Source organism: Ciconia boyciana, chromosome 1 (genome assembly GCF_034638445.1).
Source record: "Ciconia boyciana chromosome 1, ASM3463844v1, whole genome shotgun sequence".
Taxonomy (NCBI): domain Eukaryota; kingdom Metazoa; phylum Chordata; class Aves; order Ciconiiformes; family Ciconiidae; genus Ciconia; species Ciconia boyciana.
In genome coordinates, this window is record NC_132934.1 from 121,278,876 (window position 1) to 121,298,944 (window position 20,069).

General features: G+C 40.4%; 1 protein-coding gene across 1 annotated transcript in view; it reads left to right on the forward strand.

Annotated features, from left to right (window-relative positions):
* Nucleotides 1–14,437, forward strand: part of BACE2 (beta-secretase 2) — a 55,144-nt gene extending 40,707 nt beyond the window's left edge. The window contains exons 8-9 of the mRNA XM_072846880.1: nucleotides 733–901; nucleotides 6,986–14,437. Of these exons, the coding sequence (XP_072702981.1) occupies nucleotides 733–901; nucleotides 6,986–7,239 (423 nt within the window). The 3' untranslated portion in view covers nucleotides 7,240–14,437. The remainder of the gene's footprint in view (nucleotides 1–732; nucleotides 902–6,985) is intronic.
* Nucleotides 14,438–20,069: the final 5,632 nt, after the last annotated feature.

The following is a 20,069-nucleotide window of genomic DNA, read 5'->3' on the forward strand; positions in this document are numbered from 1 at the left end:
CCTATGTGATCTCTTCACCAGTTTCTTTACCTTGGTTGGTGTATCTTTTATTAATATTCCATCCCAGCTTTTAGAATATAATGTACCGCTTTTATTTTTCCTCTCTGGCTTCCCCTCGCAATACAGGCTAGTATCCTCTAACATTACTAATACAGTCTTTTACCTCAGGGGATGGTCAGGAGCAAAGGGAAGAATGAACCTATTAAGTACATTTTAACTTGAAATATAGGAAAGCCTTATGATAAGCTTTTTCTGTATTGATCATGTAGCTTGGCAATCTTTCATCTTCCCTGAGGAGACAAGGGGTAAAATGTGACTTGAATTTATGAATCTAGAGCCTTGAAGCTGACACTGAATGCTCTCTGAATCAATTCCATCCTGATAATTTTTTAAATAATAAAATTATTCTCTAATTTGAGTTTATATCCCAAGTTCTTTCTCAGCTATCCTTCCCTTATGGAAAATACAATAAGAAGTGGCTCTAACGAGTTTGCTGTTGACCTTCACATAGTGACTGACCATGTTCAAATTTAAGCTTAGAATCCAAGAGCTTTACCTCATACCTGCTTGTAAGCTTTGACCAGTTTTAAATCACGTACAGAAATCTGTTTGCCCCTATTCATTCTCTATCTCCAGTGGAGTTTGAGTGCTTGAATATAAAAATCAAAAGGTCTGAGCTTCTAAGTACTGTGTGGTGTTGCTTTTTACCCTCTGGCTTTTTTTTTTTAATAGCTTTATATTCAACCCATCCTTGGAATAGGAGAGAATTTACAGTGCTACCGATTCGGCATCTCTTCCTCCACGAATGCTCTAGTTATTGGTGCTACAGTCATGGAAGGCTTCTATGTGATATTTGACAGAGCTCAGAGGAGAGTGGGCTTTGCAGTGAGTCCGTGTGCAGGTAAGAGAAATATTGTTCAGGACTTGGTGAGTGAGGAGACACCTGCTCTCTCAGAAAAGCACCTTTGCCACTTATGTGATGGGGAAGAGCATGGTTACTCATGAAGTGTGAAGGGTATATTTTTGAGCAATCCCAAGCTATTCAGATTTCAAGGGGAGGAAAAAAACTGCAGTATTGCACGCAACAGTCTTTTGGCATGAAGTAAATCAGTGTCAGCTCTGGATATCTTAGCTGTGTTCTTCCCTCTGAGAGAAGATCTTCTTTCTGAGACATCTGTCTGTGTGTGCAGTTTCCCCAACAGCTACATGAGACGAGTCCCTGTTTTTAATGCAGCTTCATTTTTGTGTAATTCCTGTTCTAATTTGCGGATAAACGCATTCTTCAACTAACTTTTGCTATGTGCAGTGAAGTACCTTACTCACGCTTTTCTCTTAATGTAAATTGTGCCTTTTTCAGCCTCTCAGAAATACTCAAAGAAAGAGCCAAGATGAAAATGGAACTCAAATTAAGACTTGTGGTGTTTGTGTTGGTTCTAAACAAATAGTTTTCTCAGTGTAAGTAGAAAGCCATTAATTTTGTAATTAGCTGATGAGAAAATGTGAAAAAGCTCATAATTTTTGGCAGATTTTACAGTGCTGGTTAACTTTCTTGCTTTTTCATGATTTCTCTTATCTCAACAAGGGTAGCTAAAATAAAAAATTTGGGGGTTTCCTCCCCTTGTTGTTGAGACGTTGCTTTGGCACCACAAGAACATACAAGTGGGAGAGGAGGGAAAGGATGTGCACCCATAGGCAAGCCTCTGTCCCAAACAGAAGTGGTCTATGCCCTGAAAAACATTGTATCACCTGAGATTTGCATGAGAAAAGGACTACAACTGACAGTGCTTCTTTAATCCCCAGTATTTGTGTTAGAGAGGGTCAGTATTTGTGTTAGAGAGGGTAAGGGCAGTAAGTACTTGAGTGCTTAATGCAACCAGGTAATTGAGGGAAAAAAGAGAGACAGTAGCTAGCTGAGTTGTAGCTCCAGGGCATTTTAAAAGCTTCGGGTTTTTTTTTTTAATCTCTCCATTGTTAATGGGTTCAAAATTGTCGTCTTTGAGCTTGGTATGAAAGAAAATCTGGATATTGATGTGGGTTGCTTAATGAAGACCTCTATGAGGTACCATACAGTGATGAAAGACACATTTTGAAGGCATCCAGAAGGAGAATGTGACGAGACAAATACTGCAGACCAGGTTTTCCTGCCTTTCATTCTTCCTTGTGCTTCCTGACTGCAATTTTAGCAAGCACAGAGCTGCCTCCTGTCCCTGCCATGCCGCAGCCATTAATGGAGAGGGGAGGAGGCATTTTGACAGAACATATTGACCAACATCTGGTCAGCAGGGGACGCGAGCCAGCTGGTGCTCATAAGAACTGCTTTGACAGCACATCTTTGTTGAGAAAAAGAATCAGGGAACCATAATAGTACCTTAATGTTAATATTGCTACACAGAAGCATAGAGTTTGGCCACTTCATGTAGTTCTGCCGACCTCGTCTAGAGAGGAAGAACTGAGCTTGCTGAATAGAAATGAAATCTGAATTTACATGAGCTTGGACACATGATGATACCCAGCTGGTGCTAGAAGGCATTTCTTCCTTGTTTCTTTGTCCATGTTTCATGCATATGCCTAACCTAGCATCACGGGAACTTAGCTTCCTGAGAAATCAGATGACACAAGCCACTGACTGAGACAAGATATACTGATTTGTCAGACTCCACTCACATGGGGCAGATGACATTTTGCTGGATGTGCCAGTTATTCTGAATTCACTTCTTCACAGCTTGTGGTTTCCATATTTAACACTACTTTCATCAGAAAAGCACAACTGTGAGTGGTTAGCAGTCAGTGCAGTGTGAGGGATTAAGCTGCCTAACTGGCTTCCTGTGGAGGCCAGCCATGTCCTCCATAGCAACTATATTAATGTAATTTATTTGGAGCTTTTTAGTCTGTTCGTGGGCATAAATTAAATTGAATTACTGGTGGCATAAATCTTCAGAAATAGAGAAATATGAAAGACCATTTGGTGTGGCTTTGCAATGACCTATGCTTTCTTGTTTACAATAAAGTGTTAACACTAAATTTAAGCCCATGTTTTTATAAGATGTTAGACCGGTATGTGCTGAATACAAAAATGAGGAGAACAGGACTAAAAGCCTTAACTTCATTGAACTCCCAAGTTTCTATTGAGACTTGGCTAGAGATGAGAACTGGCTTATCCCACAATACTCCTTGCACCATTTTCATTCTCCAGGATGTACCAAGAGTGAAGAGAGTTAGACAGATGGCTGCAGGAAGCTATTCCATTGTAGTAAGAAAAGAAATTTGCTTTTTCCTCAATATGGGAAACCCTTTAAGACTTATTCTGCCTAATTTCAAATTGTTTCAGGTTGCCTGTTGGTAACTTCAGGGATAACCTACTGTTTACACGATGACTAGGAAAGGTTTTGGATCGGGTCCCTTCTTGAGACAAGATGTTCAGATCAACTAGTTAGTATTAGCAAAGCAACCTAATGGTACGTCGGCATTGAGCAGAATTAGACCCCTAGTATTTTTGTAGTAAGTGAGAAGATCATAGGAACAAGACTTGTGTATTTTTTAGGGAAGAAATGCACCAAGCACTGTAATAATAAATGGCTTCTGCACAAAACTGTGATGAGACAGAATGCACCCAAATTTGTGGGCACTAAACTCAGGAGAATGGATGGCATGATGAATAGCAGAGCTTCAATCCAGAAGGACCTTGGTAACCTGGAGAACTGGGCAGCAGAAACCTCAAGAGTTTCAGTGAACAGAAGTGCAAAGTTGTGCACCTTCGAGCAGAAAACCACCGTGCATGGGTACAGTCTGGGAAGGGAACAGCTGAGTAGCAGCCCTGCAGGAAAAGAACTGGGGATTATGGTGGGCCCTAAATTGAATGGAAGTCAAGGGTGAGTGCAAGTGAAACTACGTAACAAAGGGCAACATCCACCAGTTACATTCAGGAAGGTTCAAGTTGGACATGAGGAATTTCATCTTCACCAGGAGGGTGATACAGCACTGAAACAGGCTGCCCAGAGGGATCATGGGGTCTCCGTCCTCAGGGTTTTACAAGACCTGGCAGGATAAAGCTGCAGCTGACCTGATCTATTGATAGTGACAGTCCTGCTCTGAGTAGGAGGCTGGACTTAGGTGACTTCCAGGGGCCCCTTCCAAGCAGCACTTTACAATTTTATGATAAACTTGGTCTAACTTCAAGTTTGCTTCCTTTCCAAACCACCCCAGATGGGAGTTGAGACTGAGTGTGTCTGAGTTCTACACAAATGTTACAAAATAGCATTTTGCCAGAGGTGCCATTTTTGTCCTGCAATCATCAATAATGAAGAAAATCTCATTTATTCAAGGTCAAGAATTTATTGTAGGTAGATACCACCATATGTTCTAAAAAAAAAAAAGCCAAAATATCCTAATTCAGCTAATGTGCAATATGCTAAGTGTGTGTGACTGTTGGTTTATATTAAGGGCTTGTTTGAACAATTTAGGCAAATTTCCTCTCTTTTGATTTCCTCTCAGTTTCTCTGAGGGTGGAAGAGAGTGAGGGAAAACTTTTCTTTTTGGAGGGAAGAAAGGAGAGGCTGTGCTGCTATCAAGCATTCTCAAAATGTAATTTAAAATGTCAGCCACTATGGCAACAGTTTTGTATTGCCTTTTTTAATAGGAGTAATTATTGTACTCAAGCCAAACAATGAGTAATTAGGGACAGTTTATTTTCAAAGCTATCTCCAAGGTGGAAAATTGTGCTGCTTTTTTTTTTTTTTTTTCATTTCTTCAAAATACTAAATTCCTAAGTAGTAATACTTATGCCTTGCATTTCACATTAGTATTAAATGTGGTTTAGTTTGGTTTTGCTGCAGGACTGCGTAGAGACAGATGAAATGATGTGGGGGGGTGAGATGTCCAGAAGAAACAATTGCATGGTAGACAAAGTGCAATACTGGGACTCTGAACAAAATGGATTTCTGCCACACCTTCTTCTAGGTAGTCTTTTACAAGTCTGTCCACTACTGTGCAGCTCCCTTACCATATCTATGTAATAGCAGTGTCTTGGCAAAGATATGCTGACGATACAGGGTGCACAGGCCAGTTTATTACCATCTGATGAGTTGAGAGAGTATGTGTTTGGTATTCACCGGTGTTGGGGTGCTTGTGGGTGCAGCCTCAGGTTTCACCCAGTCCACTATAACAGCATGTTGCTGCTAAAGGAGTCTTCCCTCACTTGCAGCTGGAGAAGGGTTGGTTGAGTGATCCTACAGAAAATTCCTCGTTTGGGCATCTTGTTTGTTTTGACAGGTTGGTTTTCCATCAGGTCAGCGAGTTGCCCTGTTTCTCCTTGCAGCCTACCAGTTACTAGCACCAATACAGAAGAGGCAGTGAGAGACAGGAGTGAGGGCGAGCAGGACTGTCTCTTTCAGCAGCAGCCCGTGATTAGTTGAATTAAGTCTAATGAGACTTAAACCTTAAAATAATATGAGGTGTTGGGAGGCCAGGGACTGAATGCCAACTAAAATCTCTCCTAATAAATTGCAGATAAAGCAGCCCACCTATTCTGATTCTTTGTTTCTCCACAAAGAATCTTAAAGGCCACCTTCCTGCCTTTCCAAAACCCAGGCTCCCCTCTTCCTTCCGAAGGGTATTTTATGCTAATCTCTTTAAACATGCTTTCAGGAGTCGTGTCTAAGATATATGTAAATAAGAGATACTGTTTTCAGTAGGCAGGATCACTTACTTACAATTTGGCAAGAGTGTGTCTGTGTATAAAATGAACAAGGAATTAAGCAGGAAGGTTAAAACTGAGGCCTTTATAAGAAATACACAAATGTGCCTTGAAGTATCTGACTAGAGAAGTGAACTACAACTGTTCGGACGACTTGTTAAAATGCACGGACAGTACTGCGTTACAATTGCAACTGCAGGCTCCTAGTTGCCCCAAGCAAGCTAAAAGGTATCCATCCTTCCCCAGCTGTGCACCTGCAGATACGAAATGCTCTGAATATTTTGTTGCCCTAGGCAACTCACTTGCTCTGCCTTTACAATACGTGTAGCTGTGTCCACAACTCAGGGGAACTTTGCTGCGCTTGCCACGGTTACTGTGACAACCATGGGCAGCATAACCCTTTTTAGCAAATACTGGTTTAACAAGTAGAGGTTTGTGATGGTAATGGAGCAAGTCACACAGTCTGTGATGTTACTGAGACGGATGGCTGCTCGAAAACGGAGCTGCCAGGGCAGCCCTTCATGCTTCTTGCCTTAGCTTTGTCATCTCCATTTTTCGAGCTGCTTGGTTAGCTTCTCCCTCCCTGCCCAACAACACTGCTCCTTCATGGCCCCAGCTCCTCATTCCTGACATTGACCTTCCTCTCCACCATTCCCCTTTTCTGTGCAGCTGTCACCCAGCTCTCCTGCCTCACCTCCTCTTCCTTCTGAATTTTCACCTCCACTCACAAGAGTATCTGTGCTGCTTTCCACCCTGCACCTTGTGTTTAGGATACAGTCCTTTAAGATATCTGTGAAGCTAATGATCCTGCATGATGCTCCCTAAGGCCCTGGAAGATAGCAGACACAGAAGTTGTAAGAATCATCTGAGGTACTCTTCCAGTTGTTGCGAATGCCAGAAACAAACCAAAACTGCCCAGGCGCTGACCTACTCCAGTGTAGGTGTTGTAGGATTTTTAAGCTCTGTTAAATTGACATTTCTGAAAGGTTAGCCCAGAGAGAAAAGGTAATCCAGTGGCTTGGGCTTTAATTTGAGCTGTGGGAAAACCGATTTAAATGTCTGCTCTCTTGTTGACAGCCTGTGTAGATGTGGGAGTATCATGGTCTCCTTATGCTTCAGATTCCCATTTTATAATGTATTTTTATTGCAATGAGAAATACAATAAAACATGAGTATGCTGAGATGTATGATGATGGAGGAAAAGGGATATATAGGTATTTAAGCTAGATCTTTTGTTATTTGCTTTTAAATGGTGTCTGTAGATTTAATGTTTTTCTTTTTGTAATTTCTCAGAAGTTGATGGCTCTCCAGTATCTGAGATTGAAGGCCCTTTCACAACAGCAGATGTTGCAAGCAACTGTGTTTCTAGCGTTTCTTTCCATGAACCAGTGTTGTGGATTGCCTCCTATGCTCTCATGAGCCTGTGTGGAATTATCCTCCTTGTACTGATCATCCTGCTGCTTATTCCACCACGGTGTCAGCATCGCTACACCGACAATGACGTGGTCAATGACGAATCCTCCTTAGTGCGTCATCGATGGAAATGAGAAACTTGATTGTGAAACCTGGGACTTAAACAGAATGAAGAACAAAGTACTTTGCCAAGGGGAAGAAGCCAATGCCTCAGTCCTTTCTACGTTCGTTACAAATTGCTGTTGAAATCCTGCCAAATACCCTGCATCATAACTTTTTAAGCTTTATTTTCTAACACAGATTCTGAACCAAAGCACTGTTAACCACCTCTTAAGTGCTACGGTACTGGATTTGCTACTGCAGTACAATGAGCCTTTATGCTCTCAATAGTACCTTCTTTAAAAGAAAACAAAACAAAAAAGATGGGGGGGAACCACACCATGATGTTCTTCTACTGTCTGAACAAAATTGTCCATCCCTCTTTCACAAAAAAAGGAGCTGTCAGTATTTTCTAACTAATCGAGCCCTGACTGTAGAAAAAGAGAAAAAAGCTTAATAATCTTTCTTATTAATTGCATTAAATTAATAGTGCTTTCTGTTTACATCAATTCATTTTGAAACTGTGCTTATCGTGCGGGGGAGGGAGAAAGGTCAGACTTAAGCAGCAGAGAAAAGCAAGTGAGGTCAAGAAGAAATGTTGGTTTGTGGTTTTTTTTCCTCAAGATCACTGCTGCCACTTGAGAGGGTCGCCCTTCCTGAGTGTCACTGCAGAATAGTTTGAGGAGGTGAAAACTGGGAAACAAACTTGTTCAGCCTTAGTGTAAAACAAGACTACCTCTCTTAATTTACAAGGATGCTACCACTGGTAAGCGTGTGGCTTAGAACTGGTCTTGAAGCACAAGACGCTCCATACAACCAAATGCAACTCCTTGGCTTCGAAGTAGTGGATTTTATAAAAATTAATACTTCATGACTTTCCACTTTGGTGCACAAAAAAAGCCTTCCAGTTTTCCCCCTAATGTGGGGTTTTGTGGGGTTTGTTGGTTTTTTTGAGTTGAGGATGACTGATATTTAGAAAAGGCTGGTCTGCATATGTATGGACAGGTGATAAAGCTAAGGTCTGTGTTCTGCCATCTCTTTTGGTATTCCTAGTGAGTGTGTAACAAAAAGGAAACAACAAAATGAGAATGACAACCCTTTTTTTTGGCTGAGCTCAGCAACCTAGAAGTTCAAGGGAGAAGTATCTGTCTTCATGGACAGACTGTGAAGTGAAAGTCTAATGCTGGCTTGTTTTTCAACCTGAACAGCAGTTGGAGGTGTTTAGTTTAGCTTCACCAGTGTGTCAATCAAATGAAAAGCGTGTGTACTGACCGGCGGAAAACAAACATGTGGTAAGACTGAAAACAATAGTGGGAGAGAGCAGGGAAGAATATATTTGACGAGACCTCCATTGTGCAAGCGTAGATCTTAATGCTGAGGTCAGAACATAGTATTTTCTTTGCAGATAAGACATTTTTTCTTGTATCCAGTCAGTGAGTGTTGCAGGACCTCCATTGCTTTTCTATACCACTGGCGTAGTGGATTTGAAAGATAAACAATGCAAGGCTGAGGAGTCCAGTAGTAACTATTAGTTATCTGGGTTTTTTCCTTTAAAAAAAGAAAGGAAAAAAAAAATCCTTTGCATTTCAATAGCAACGCAGTTTGCATATCTGTGTGGGAAACGAGGAAAAAAAAGGAAGCTTAGCTCTGAATCTCCCAATCCCTTGCCTAGAAAATTTTCTGCCTATAATCCCTTCATATAGCTTTCTGATTCACACTGCCTCTGCATCTGACTCTGCATGGAATAAGCAAAGATTTCTTTTTTTCAGGAATGGTGCTTTAACAGAGGTGCACATAACGTGTGTGAAAATAAAGCACTGTTGGGTTTTTTTTAAACTAACTTGTGTATTTCACTTCATAACTGGAAGTGCCTGTGGTTTTCTTTCTTTTTTAATTCTTGCACTTTCAGATTGCTTGGCTGAATAGGGTGAAATAATTGGCGTTGTGATCCAGCATCTGAAAACTATTTCTCTTGGAATTAGGAGTTGGAAATAGGGGGAAATTTTGAATTTTCTTCTTTCTTCCTCTGCCTGTTAGTTTTTAAGAGGATAAAAATTATGAATTGTAAGGAATGTAAGAAACTATAGAGCTTAGGTGTTTTCTCCCTATTCTATATTCCATATGTCTCTCTCAATGTCTTATAATTAGAATTTTTAGTACACGTTATAACAAGAAGTTCCCTTGAGTTTTTCTTAAAGCAATAGACTTTGCTCTGAAAAGGAAGAGACTGATGTTTCCAATTCTGTGATTCAGTTCCATATCATCCTCCTGGGTTTGGTTTGACACATAACAAATAATTTCAAAGTTGTATTCCTTCTTCTACTGAAGGAAGTAATATAAGTAATGTTTCTGTCATTTGTTTCAAACAGAAACACAGTGTGAATGTTTGGATTGATACAGTGGTAAACAACGAGCCCATTTGCAGTTCAGAAAGTAATAACACTTTTATGCTCTTAAAATGTTTCTTAGCTGCTTCCCTCTCCCCACCCCCTCCTATCTCCTTACCACAAGGAGTTTAAGCAGGAATTTATTGGGAAAGGTTCCTAGTATGCTTTCTGATGACAAGCGAGATTTCTTCTGAGTTGCTTAACGAAGTCTTTCTAGTGCACTAGATTTCATATAAAAGCCATTCAGTTTTACCCTTTCACTTTGAATGTCATTGGTCAAGACATTTTAATAGAAACACTTGAATTATATGAGCAATAATCAAGTAGCACAAATTAAATAGTAATATATTCTTGAGTTTTCATGGCATGCCTTGGCACTAAAATTTGGCTTATAGTAAAAATGCTGTTAGCAACATCTGCTAGCAGCGCAAACTTCATCTCAGCTTGTAAATTGATACTTACACTGGCAGATATTCAGGTGAGTATTGCTTTGTTGCTCTGGCAACAAGAAGAGCAATAGAAACCCTTGAGGGTTCATTTTTAGCCTACAGTACATTAAGAAAAATAATGCTCTTGAGGATTTTTCTATGAAAGATGAAATACAGTGATAGACTACAGTGTTACCAAGTGTGTCTTACTAGTGATGTCTTTCCCTGATATATTTTCTTTTAAAGAAGAGTGCTGTGAGGTATTTTATACTCCTGTTAACTAACTTCAGAGATAAGATTAAACTATATCTTAAAAAAAAAGGGGGGGGGGGAGGGCAAAAAACAGAGCTTTGAGTAAAGTTGGTGCTGGAAAATATTCTCTATTATGGAAGACAGGGTGCTCCATATCACAGCACTCCAAATATTCCTTGTACACGTGTCAATATTTCTTGCAGAACCAGTGTTTTCCTAATGTGAATGCAATATCATGTACCATGAAAATGTCAGAAAGCCATGTTTCATTGGATGCAGCCTTTTAGATAATTGATGCTATCAGTTCAATCATTAGGGATTTGAAGATGTGTGATTTGAGTTCAAGCAGTTAAACCTGAGTTCAGGTATGGGAATATGTTAGTTCTATCCCGCTGCCTTCGCAAGTTTTAGAAATATTATCATGGGCTTTTTGGCTCAATTTAAATGCTGAAGAAAATAGATGAAGAATTTTAATAAGCCTTTTTTTCAGGTTCTGTAAAAGAAGTTAGGTAGAGGGGATTGTTCTGTTTTTAAGGTGAAAGAGCTTGTACTGTAGGATTTGTATGTTGGATCAACCTAAATGCAATATATCAAGGCAGTGTACCATTCCCGTTCTCAGCTTTGATGCTGTGCAGGTTAACAAGTGGTAATCACAGAGCTATCAGTTTTGGTATCTCTTGTTAACATATCAGTTGCTTAACAACAGTTAACTCTTTATCAGCTAAAGTCAACGTATGGGTATTCTACCTAGTTACTTGCTGTGCATCGGCTGGCTATGTTTCACTGAAGGATGAGCCATTTGTATACTAAGCTTTTCCTTTTAAATATGAAAAGGCTTATGAGTTGCTTAACACAGCACGTTTTCAGAGAGAGAGTGGTCCTTAAATTTTCTGATAATCCAGAACGATTGTGCTGCTGAAAGCTTCTTTGATTTCTGTAGAGGTTTCCAACAACTAGGTTGGTTGGTTGGTTGGTTGTCATATCCTGATCTCAGACATGAGCCTCATACATATAGGCAGTAATATGAGCTGCATAATGAAGGGGGCTGGTACAATGAATGACCTGTGGAGGTGAAAGTAAAGGAAATTATGAAAAGAAAAATAAGTAAGCTACCTTTAACTTCTCTTCATTAAAAATTGTAAGAGCATAATGGATTGATCCTTTTAAGAAAGGTCTGTACAATTTACCAAGACATTAGTTCCTGTCAAACTTGACTCCCTGGATTGATAAATTGTTCATTTCTGGCTGCTGAAGTTCTTGCTGCTGTTCAGAGAAGTGAAGACAGACTGGTAATGGGATACGAGCACTCTTCTGAGCCAGTCAGATTTTCTGGCTTCTGGGGCCTAATTAGATGTTAGGCCAGGCTTGTGAGTAATCCAGAGTCCTGGTAATGGCTCCTCAGGAACATTATCTGAAATATAATTGTTGGCTTCAGCCAAACCCCTGGATGAGATGGATCCATACCGCAAAAGCTACTGCTACGACTTGCACTAACTGACAGAGGGGCTATGGTGAGCTGAAGCTGCTGATGTTGTGAAATGTGGAGATGCTAAATAATTGAGTCTTCTACAAGACTTCCAGATCAAGGCTGAGGTACCTTGGTAGAGCAGAATGGGAGAGCGACTGCAGTTGCTGACAAGCTGCTGTAAGTGTAACGTCAGTCAGTCACCTGGCTTCTTTGGTAAGGGTTCACTTGTCTGAATGTTTTGAAAGCCAGTGTACTCTAAGGTGCCTATTGTTGCTACTGGGAATTATGCACTCACAGGTGAATAAGGGGCATGATCATCTTTAAGTAGAATCATTGGCCAGTTATTGAATATTCCCCTCTCCATATAACAAAGCGCATAGTGATATGTCTCACGCCTAGCAATAGTCTGTTTGTAAGAAACAAAACATGTTATTTTAAAACATGTTGACATCGGTGACTGTACAGTAGTAATATAAGAATGTTTTGTGTTTGCTTTTTTTTTTCTTTTCAATGTATCTAGGCTTTGGCTGGATCTTTGTAGTTGGGTAGTTTTTGAAATACTGGGAATTTTAGATTAGACTACGAAGGCACATGCAGAATTTCTTTTAAGTTAGCCAAAAAGTAAAACACAGAAGGTAATTTTCAGCATTTAAAAGGAAGTAGCCCTCAATAAGTGTTCTCTCCTTTTTTTTTTAATTGATGATAATCACTTAAAATCAATGTATTTTAGTATAGCTGCTGTCCTACTAATTCACTGGCTGTAAATCTTCTGATTTTTCTTGATTGTCTTTTGGCCCCCTGTCATGGTTTAACCCCAGCCGGCAACACAGCCACTCACTCAGTCGCCCCCAGCGGGATGGGGCAGAGAATCGGAGGAGTAAAAGTGAGAAAACTCCTGGGTTGAGATAAAGGCAGTTTAATAGGGAAAGCAAAACAAGGAATTAATTCACTACTTCCGATGGGCAGGCAGGTGTTCAGCCATCTCCAGGAAAGCAGGGCTCCATCACGCCTAATGGTTACTTGGGATCCGAATATCCCCCTCTTCCTTCTTCTTCCCCAGCTTTTTATGCTGAGCATGACTCCATATGGTATGGAATAGCCCTTTGGTCAGCTGGGGTCAGCTGTCCCAGCTGTGTCCCCTCCCAGGTTCTTGTGCACCCCCAGCCTCCTCGCTGATGGGGTGGGGTGAGAAGCAGAAAAGGCCTTGACGCTGTGTAAGCACTGCTCAGCAGTAACTAAAACATCCCTGTATTATCAATGCTGTTTTCAGCACAAGTCAAAAACACAGCCCCATACTAGCTACTATGAAGAAAATTAACTCTCCCCCAGCCAAAATCAGCACACCCCCTCATCCCCCCCCCAAAAAAAAGTTCCTAAAATCTGAAGACCTCTATATCCAAAATTCAGCCTTCTAACAAAAGATATGTTTTTCTTGGTGACCATTCACAGACCTGTTTTAAAGTAGTTTGTAAGGCTTTAGAAATTAACTCTTGTTGTAAAATACTTGCATTAGTATTAGGAGGAGAATTAGAGCCAAAACTTAATCTATGTTGGTGGCCCCTGAATTTGTCTGTGTGCAAAGAACTCCTTTGTGCGAATTTGTGTGAATTTGACTACATTTCCTAGACATCTTTCACTTCCCACCTGGAAATACTTAACCACTTGGTCTTCTTCAGTGGTCCTGTACGTTTTCCTTTTTCTCTGTCCTGATGAAATACAGGGGTGGAGGGGAGGACCACAAGGAGCTGTGAGAGTTAGTGCCATTCCTTAAGCAGATGACGGCCCCTTCCTTGAAGGCCTTGCCATTTTTTGTCCTTCCACCTACTACCACCCTTACTGTCTGTTGGCTCTTCTTGCTGACTGAGACACTTCTGCTTTTTCCAGTTGAGCAACTCAGCCTGCTCTGATTTTCCAGCGAAGTGGGCTTAGGCAAAATACTTGAATAAACTACATTGTTTGTAACCATCCTCTCATCACATCCCTCTTTGAAGAGGGAAATTTTCACAGAGCCATGTCAAACCTGAGAAGGGTATGTTTATTCCTGTGTTGTTAGAGAGGAATTATATAGTTGAATGTTTAAATGGCCGTATTTGCAACATAGCTGTCCTTTGGAAAATTCTGGGGAAAAAAATGGGCTTAAGCAAGTCATGTTGAAGTGGTACTGAAAAGACAGCTGACAATTTATTGATAGCACGAAGGCATGGATTACTGCAATATGTCCCAGAAAAAATTGCTTTGCTAGCCAATACTTGCTGTGTGCATAAACTATACAAGGTTGGGTGTTTAAATAAGATTTACCTGAAACAGGCAGTTCACATTTTTAATTGAAAATTTTATATGGAGATGCAGAAATCTTTTAAGACTTTAACACTACATCAACTGTTATTTGATAGTTCTTTAGGAAGCGTGGAAAGGATTTCACCTTTAAGGAAATTATTCCATCTTGTAGAGGCATTTGTTCACCTGATTTTTTTTTTTAATAGATGAGATGTAACATTGACTGAAAGGAAAATGGGATCAAAATGTTGAAAAAAGGGGTACAGTCTTTTTAATTCAGTCTTCAGCTGCATCCCACTTACTGTCAAGCCTCATTACTGAATTTTCCACAAGTTGATATTTTGTACTTTCAGGTCTTGCCATTTTCAGATAAACACTATGTAAAAATCAATTTTTCTGATGCTTAAAATAAATTATTAATTCTTTCAACCTATTCAGTGTGTCTTTTTAAATCGTGGTAAGGTGAACTTCCAAGCCGATAAATTATATCCATCCAAATTCTTCCTAGTACTTTGGGACTTTCAATTCTAACTTCTGAAAAGAAAGCAGAAATGCTCTAGATCTCATCTGAACCTTGAGGGAAAGGGAGGAGGCAGACAAGTTTAGCTCCCAGGTGATTTTTCCTGCTTACACCCAAATAACTGACATGTTCTTGCTTCAACTTTTCATCAGTTCATTTCAGTATTGAACAGAAATCGGGCACAGAAAACATTAACTTGAGACGATGAAGCTTCTGATCATCTGGAATGGATTCAAGTAATATTTTGGACTGGTGCTGTCTACTGCCCTAAACGATAAAAGAGGAAGGCTGTCTACTGCCCTAAACTATAAAAGAGGAAGGCTGTCTACTGCCCTAAACTATAAAAGAGGGAGGCACACAAATTGAATGTCCCTGTCCTTAAGACAGCCAGCCACCCTGAGAGTTGGTTTCTTACCTTGGGAGAGCCCGGAGGAGGGTGGTTACTGTGCTCTGTGTTTTGTACCCCGGGAGGTGGCGCACATGGTTTGTTTTTCAAATAGGAGAGTTTTGAGCCCTTTCACAGGAAATTCTGTTGTCTTGCTTGAATTCTATTAAAAGGACTTTCAGTTTTTCTCCCTTTTAAATATCCTACCTAAAAAGGTCCTTAACTTGAGGTCTCCTGATCATTTGGTAATATCCCTCTTCCCTCCCTCTAAAAGGCGCTTTTAAAAAGTCTGTTATTTTTAAGGCCTGAGCTTTTATCTTTAAAGGTAGCATGGTGTATGCATGTTGATAAACTTAGAGGATTGGTCAAGGAAGACAGATGAGCACCAACTGTGTGGTGCTAATATGGTAGTTTTATTTCACACTTTGGAAAGCTGGCTGGTTTTGCTTATTACTGTCCTGATATTTGGTAAAGCCTACCTATTATTATACAGCTCTGCTCACAGAGGTACTGTACAAGTTTTCAAATTTTTTCTTCTGCTTAAACTTCTCCTACGTTTCTGAAATTGCCATCATCTTCAGAGCACCCTCTGTGCTTCAAGCTTATTGAATCCAAAATTGTAAAACTGTCTGTTTGTTCACACTTGTCTTGATCATCTTTCCCCGTTAAAGCTGGCCCATCTAGACCTTTTAAGTTTGTGTATGAAACACGAAAGTAAGAATTTATTGCACAAACATGGCTTTTTTTGGTAACCACAGTGCAGTATAGACAAATACGTGAAGGTTTACAATTCAAGTGCTCAATGTAATTTTTCAGGACAACATGTAATTCTGATGGCCGCTTAAACTGTGAACATTAACTATTCTTCCCTTTCTGCACCAAAACAAACCTTTTAAAAATAAATGGTTTGGATTTTTTTTTTTTCCTTCTAGAGGCTTAGAAGTAACATCTGCCTACACCTTGACTCATTGTTTGTTCTTCTAGGAAATTCAATAGCATTTCCTAAGAAATACAGGTTATTGTAAAGACTACAAGAACCTATGCTGCTAGTGTATACATAAATATTAGCATATTGGATTTTTATAGTTGTTAGCTAGATAAAACTACTTTTTATGAACAAAAAAAGTATTGTGTTTTTCAACTTATTTATTTTCATGCACCCAGCACTGTTCTGAAGTACTATGCATGAAAACGCTACTTATTTTTCCTTTGGTTGAGTTTTTTTTTAAATTGTAAGCTTAACATTAACTTCAGCTTTCCGTATTCTTACTGTGTGAGGTTGTTTTTTATTGTTGTACATCTTGGACATTCTCTAACCTGGTGTTTTATACTGATTTTTAACTGCTGATGTGTTTTTACACAGCTTTCTAGTTTGCTCATATATTGCCTTTCATTGACTGACTTGTACCACCTTTTTCCCCACACTGTCCGGCAATATCGACCCGCTGTGACTGCCGACGTCTGTTGCCATCCTGGCCCACAGGTAAGGTGATAGCTTTTTTCTCTCTTCCCCCTCTCTAGAAGACAAGTCTGAAAGAAACCCAGCTCTCTCACTCTGTGTGTGGACTGGGCTTCAAAAGTGGATTTACTGTGTTTTTTTGCTCTTTTAGAACTCCAGCATCACCTTTGGGTGACCTGAGCCCATCACAGCAGTGTCAGCCTGGGTTCCTCTTGAGAAACCTGGTGTTGGCGGAATGGATCAGGGAAGAGCTCCAGGACATACCCACAGGATGTCATCTCAGCAAGCTACAAGTGCTTTGGGATTGCTGATAGCAGGGACCTTGCCAATCCAGCTCCGTCTGGTAAATCTCTACTTGATTGAGTGGGCTTACTGAATTGTTGATGTCCAGACTTGGTTGTAGACCATGTGGGATTGCACAGGGTCTCTGCTAATAGGGACCTGTAGGCCTAATGACTGTTGCTGACAGCAGCATTTCAAGAAAACGGACAACAGAGAACCTGTAGGATTGTGCAAAGCCATATCAAAGTATCCAGCATTTAATAGAAGGATTTTCCTCTCCCTCTCATTTTGCCCTTCTCCCTACCCTTGCCTTCCTCTTCTGAAAAGTTTGGGCCGCTATGTATTAAAGATGACTAGATTTAGGCCCATAATGTATTAAGCTATTGCTGCTAATACTGAGGAAACTGTGCCAGTCAACATCTATCTGGATGAAGTGCTATTGAATATATTTTCCTTGTATACCTTTGGATTAATAAAGCATAAGAAAAACACACAAATATGCCCCACCTTTGTGTTGTTTAACAGGCCAGCAATGTCCTGGCAGCTAGACTCACTAGCTTTACAGGTTTTCTAGGTTATCAGCTGGAAGTAATCATTGCTTGCTTTTTGCCTTTTGTTATATGATCCATTTTTTCATGTCTGGGGGCAAGGTGTTAAGTTTTTAATGTATCCACAAAAGAAGTATCTAAAAGCTGTCATCTTGTTCTAAGTATTTGCTCCTGGGTTTCATAAAGCTGTTCAAGGTATACCAGAAAAAAAAAAAAGTAATTGTATTAAAATATACATTTAAATCGCTATTTCTCCACATTACTCTTTATGCTACTGCAATTCTGGATGCTTGGGTTCTACCTGGATTATGGGCAGAGGCACACAGTGAAGCATGGCTGAGTTACAGCAGCTTAAAGAACTGCCCTTCCACATTGCCACTGCTGTTGTCCATGTGTATGTTCTTATCTGTCCCAAGTCTTAGGTAAAATTAGTTAACATAAACATCAGTTCCATATTTTATGGAGGTGGTCTAGTTTTTTAGTAGACCTTGAAGTCCTTGTGACCTCTTCAAGCAAAGATTTGGTACAATATTCTTTCTCTGCCTTACAAACTCTGCCTCCATTTTAAATCATTAAATTCTTTTAACTCATCCTAGCAGGATTAAAAATACATTGTTGGCCATTTGTGGATGAGCAGAAAACATGTAAATTAAATGGCTACGAGGACTGGAATGACACTTTCGCTAATTTGTTAGGCAAGTGAGGTGGATGCGGAAAATACCTCTGGACGTACAGTGGCTCAAAGGGCAAGCAGAAACTTGCTCAGCTGTAATTTTACAGTATTAGCAAATGCCCATAAACTTTCTCTGAGGACTGTGGCTTTTGTGATGATAAGACAAGACTAACACATAAGCACTGTGTACGTACATTCACCTGTTGCATTTAGCATCCGCAAGAGTCGTTTGTTTCCTGAGTAGATTTCCTGTGCTGCTTATCACCAAGGGGTCTTACAGCCTCACAAGCATCCAGAGTGAAGATTAATGTCTTGGAAGTTTTTCTCTAAGCTTTCAAATTACAGAATGAATGGTTACAGAATAAGAACAGAAACGATACTTCGAAAGTGTTCTGCATCCCACATCTTTGATTAAGTACTAAAGAAAGAACAGTATCCCATTTCTTTTGCAGACACAAAAGTGAGATACTTGAAGTAAAACATTTTAAAGTTTCCTAGTCCTTTGGTTATTTAAAATCCCCTCAGCTGGAGACCACTGGATCCCTGGGCTCTGGCAGGTAAGCAAACCAATTACTGTGTTGCCTGGTTTTGTAGCAAATGCCTGGGTGTAGTTCAATGTAGTTCAGGCAGTGATGAAAATAAGTAACCTGCTACATTTTTCTTGGGGATAAAAGCAGGTAAATTGGCAGTTATCCAACAGACACTGATCACTAATGGTGGGGTTTTTTCACAGTAAGGTGTTGAAGTGGTGACAAAGCTCCTAGGGGCTTAAAATTTTTATCTATGGAGTCTGTGACCCACCAATGTTCATACAATAAATTTATTTCAGAATTAAATTATCTTGACTCCTAGTTAATTTTCCTTGCTTTAATAAAAGTAGCAGAATTTTTCATTTGGCTACCATGAGCTGTAGCATTTTGGGTTTAAAGACACATTATTTTTACTTTAAAGGCTAGAAAAGCACTCTTCAATAGTTTCAATCATTTATTAGCAGAGACATCACTTTCTGATGCGCCATCTTGCAGGACAACAGTTCCTGCAGAAATAATTGCATATTTGGAAAAGTAACCCCGAACAGTGTTGTCCTTAACTTTTCGCTCGCCTCCTCATAACTCCTTTTCCTTTTTGGCCTATGCTTTTCATTTCTTTAAGTTTATTTGTCCCATGCTGCCACTTTAATTATTCGCGTGCCTAAGTTTTATGGGATGTTGCTTTTCATTTGCAGGCTCCGGTACATTTGAAAATAACCAGCAGCAATTACTCCCTCAGGTTTTACCTGCCATTTATAGGATACTATAATATCCCACGCACAAACGAGGACAAGAAACGCCTCTTCTCCAGGGACTGGAAACATTTATAGCTTTCATGTGTGTCCTGGGAGGAAGGCAAAAGCCCAGTCTGGCTGCAGTCCTGTGTGTGCCCTCCTGCAGGATTTTATTCATCTGTGTGCTGAAGTAAACATAATTTCTGTGCATCATTAGAGGCAGAGGGAACTAAGAAGCTTAAGGGAAACTAAACCAGAGAGTTTTAAGGACAAATACTAATTCACACTATAGTTTGAGCAATTTTCAAAATGAAATCACTAGCTTCCTTGTTTGGGTTTTGCCCAACTTGGGGGTCTTCAGCTCAGTTTCCTGAACATGTTTGAGTGGCTACTTCAGTCCTTAGAAGTTGTCTTTGATGTGAGCTGTGATTTCCTCGGTCCAGGGTCAGGGCTGACTGGTGCTGGTGGTGCTCGGCACCCATGCAGGCCTGTAAACGCCCATTGACTACAGAATGTTGGAAACTGGAACTTTTAAAAAAAGAGAAGCAAGCCGATGATGTGGGGCTCCAATGCTTTTATCTCGCCTCATCTGCTACAGACTAGAAAGCATGCATTGCCAGCACTGTGCTGTAGTTTCGCACTCTTTACATCTGGCCTGGGAGGCTGGAGAGCTGGAGAGAAGCGGGTGTGCTGCCCCACATCACAAGCACAAGCGGTGCCAGGTTTTTTGGTGAGGCGATGAGACCTGGGGACTGACCAACCTACCCCACCAGGAAGGAAGCGTCCAGGCGAGGGTGTGCGATGCCTTGCTCGCAGCACTGTCAGGGCCCGCCCCAAGAAAAGATGAACCAAGGGCTCGGCCCGGTGGGCTGGTGCCTATGGTAGGGCTTGTGCCATCCCGGTGCCATGGTGGTGGGTGGAG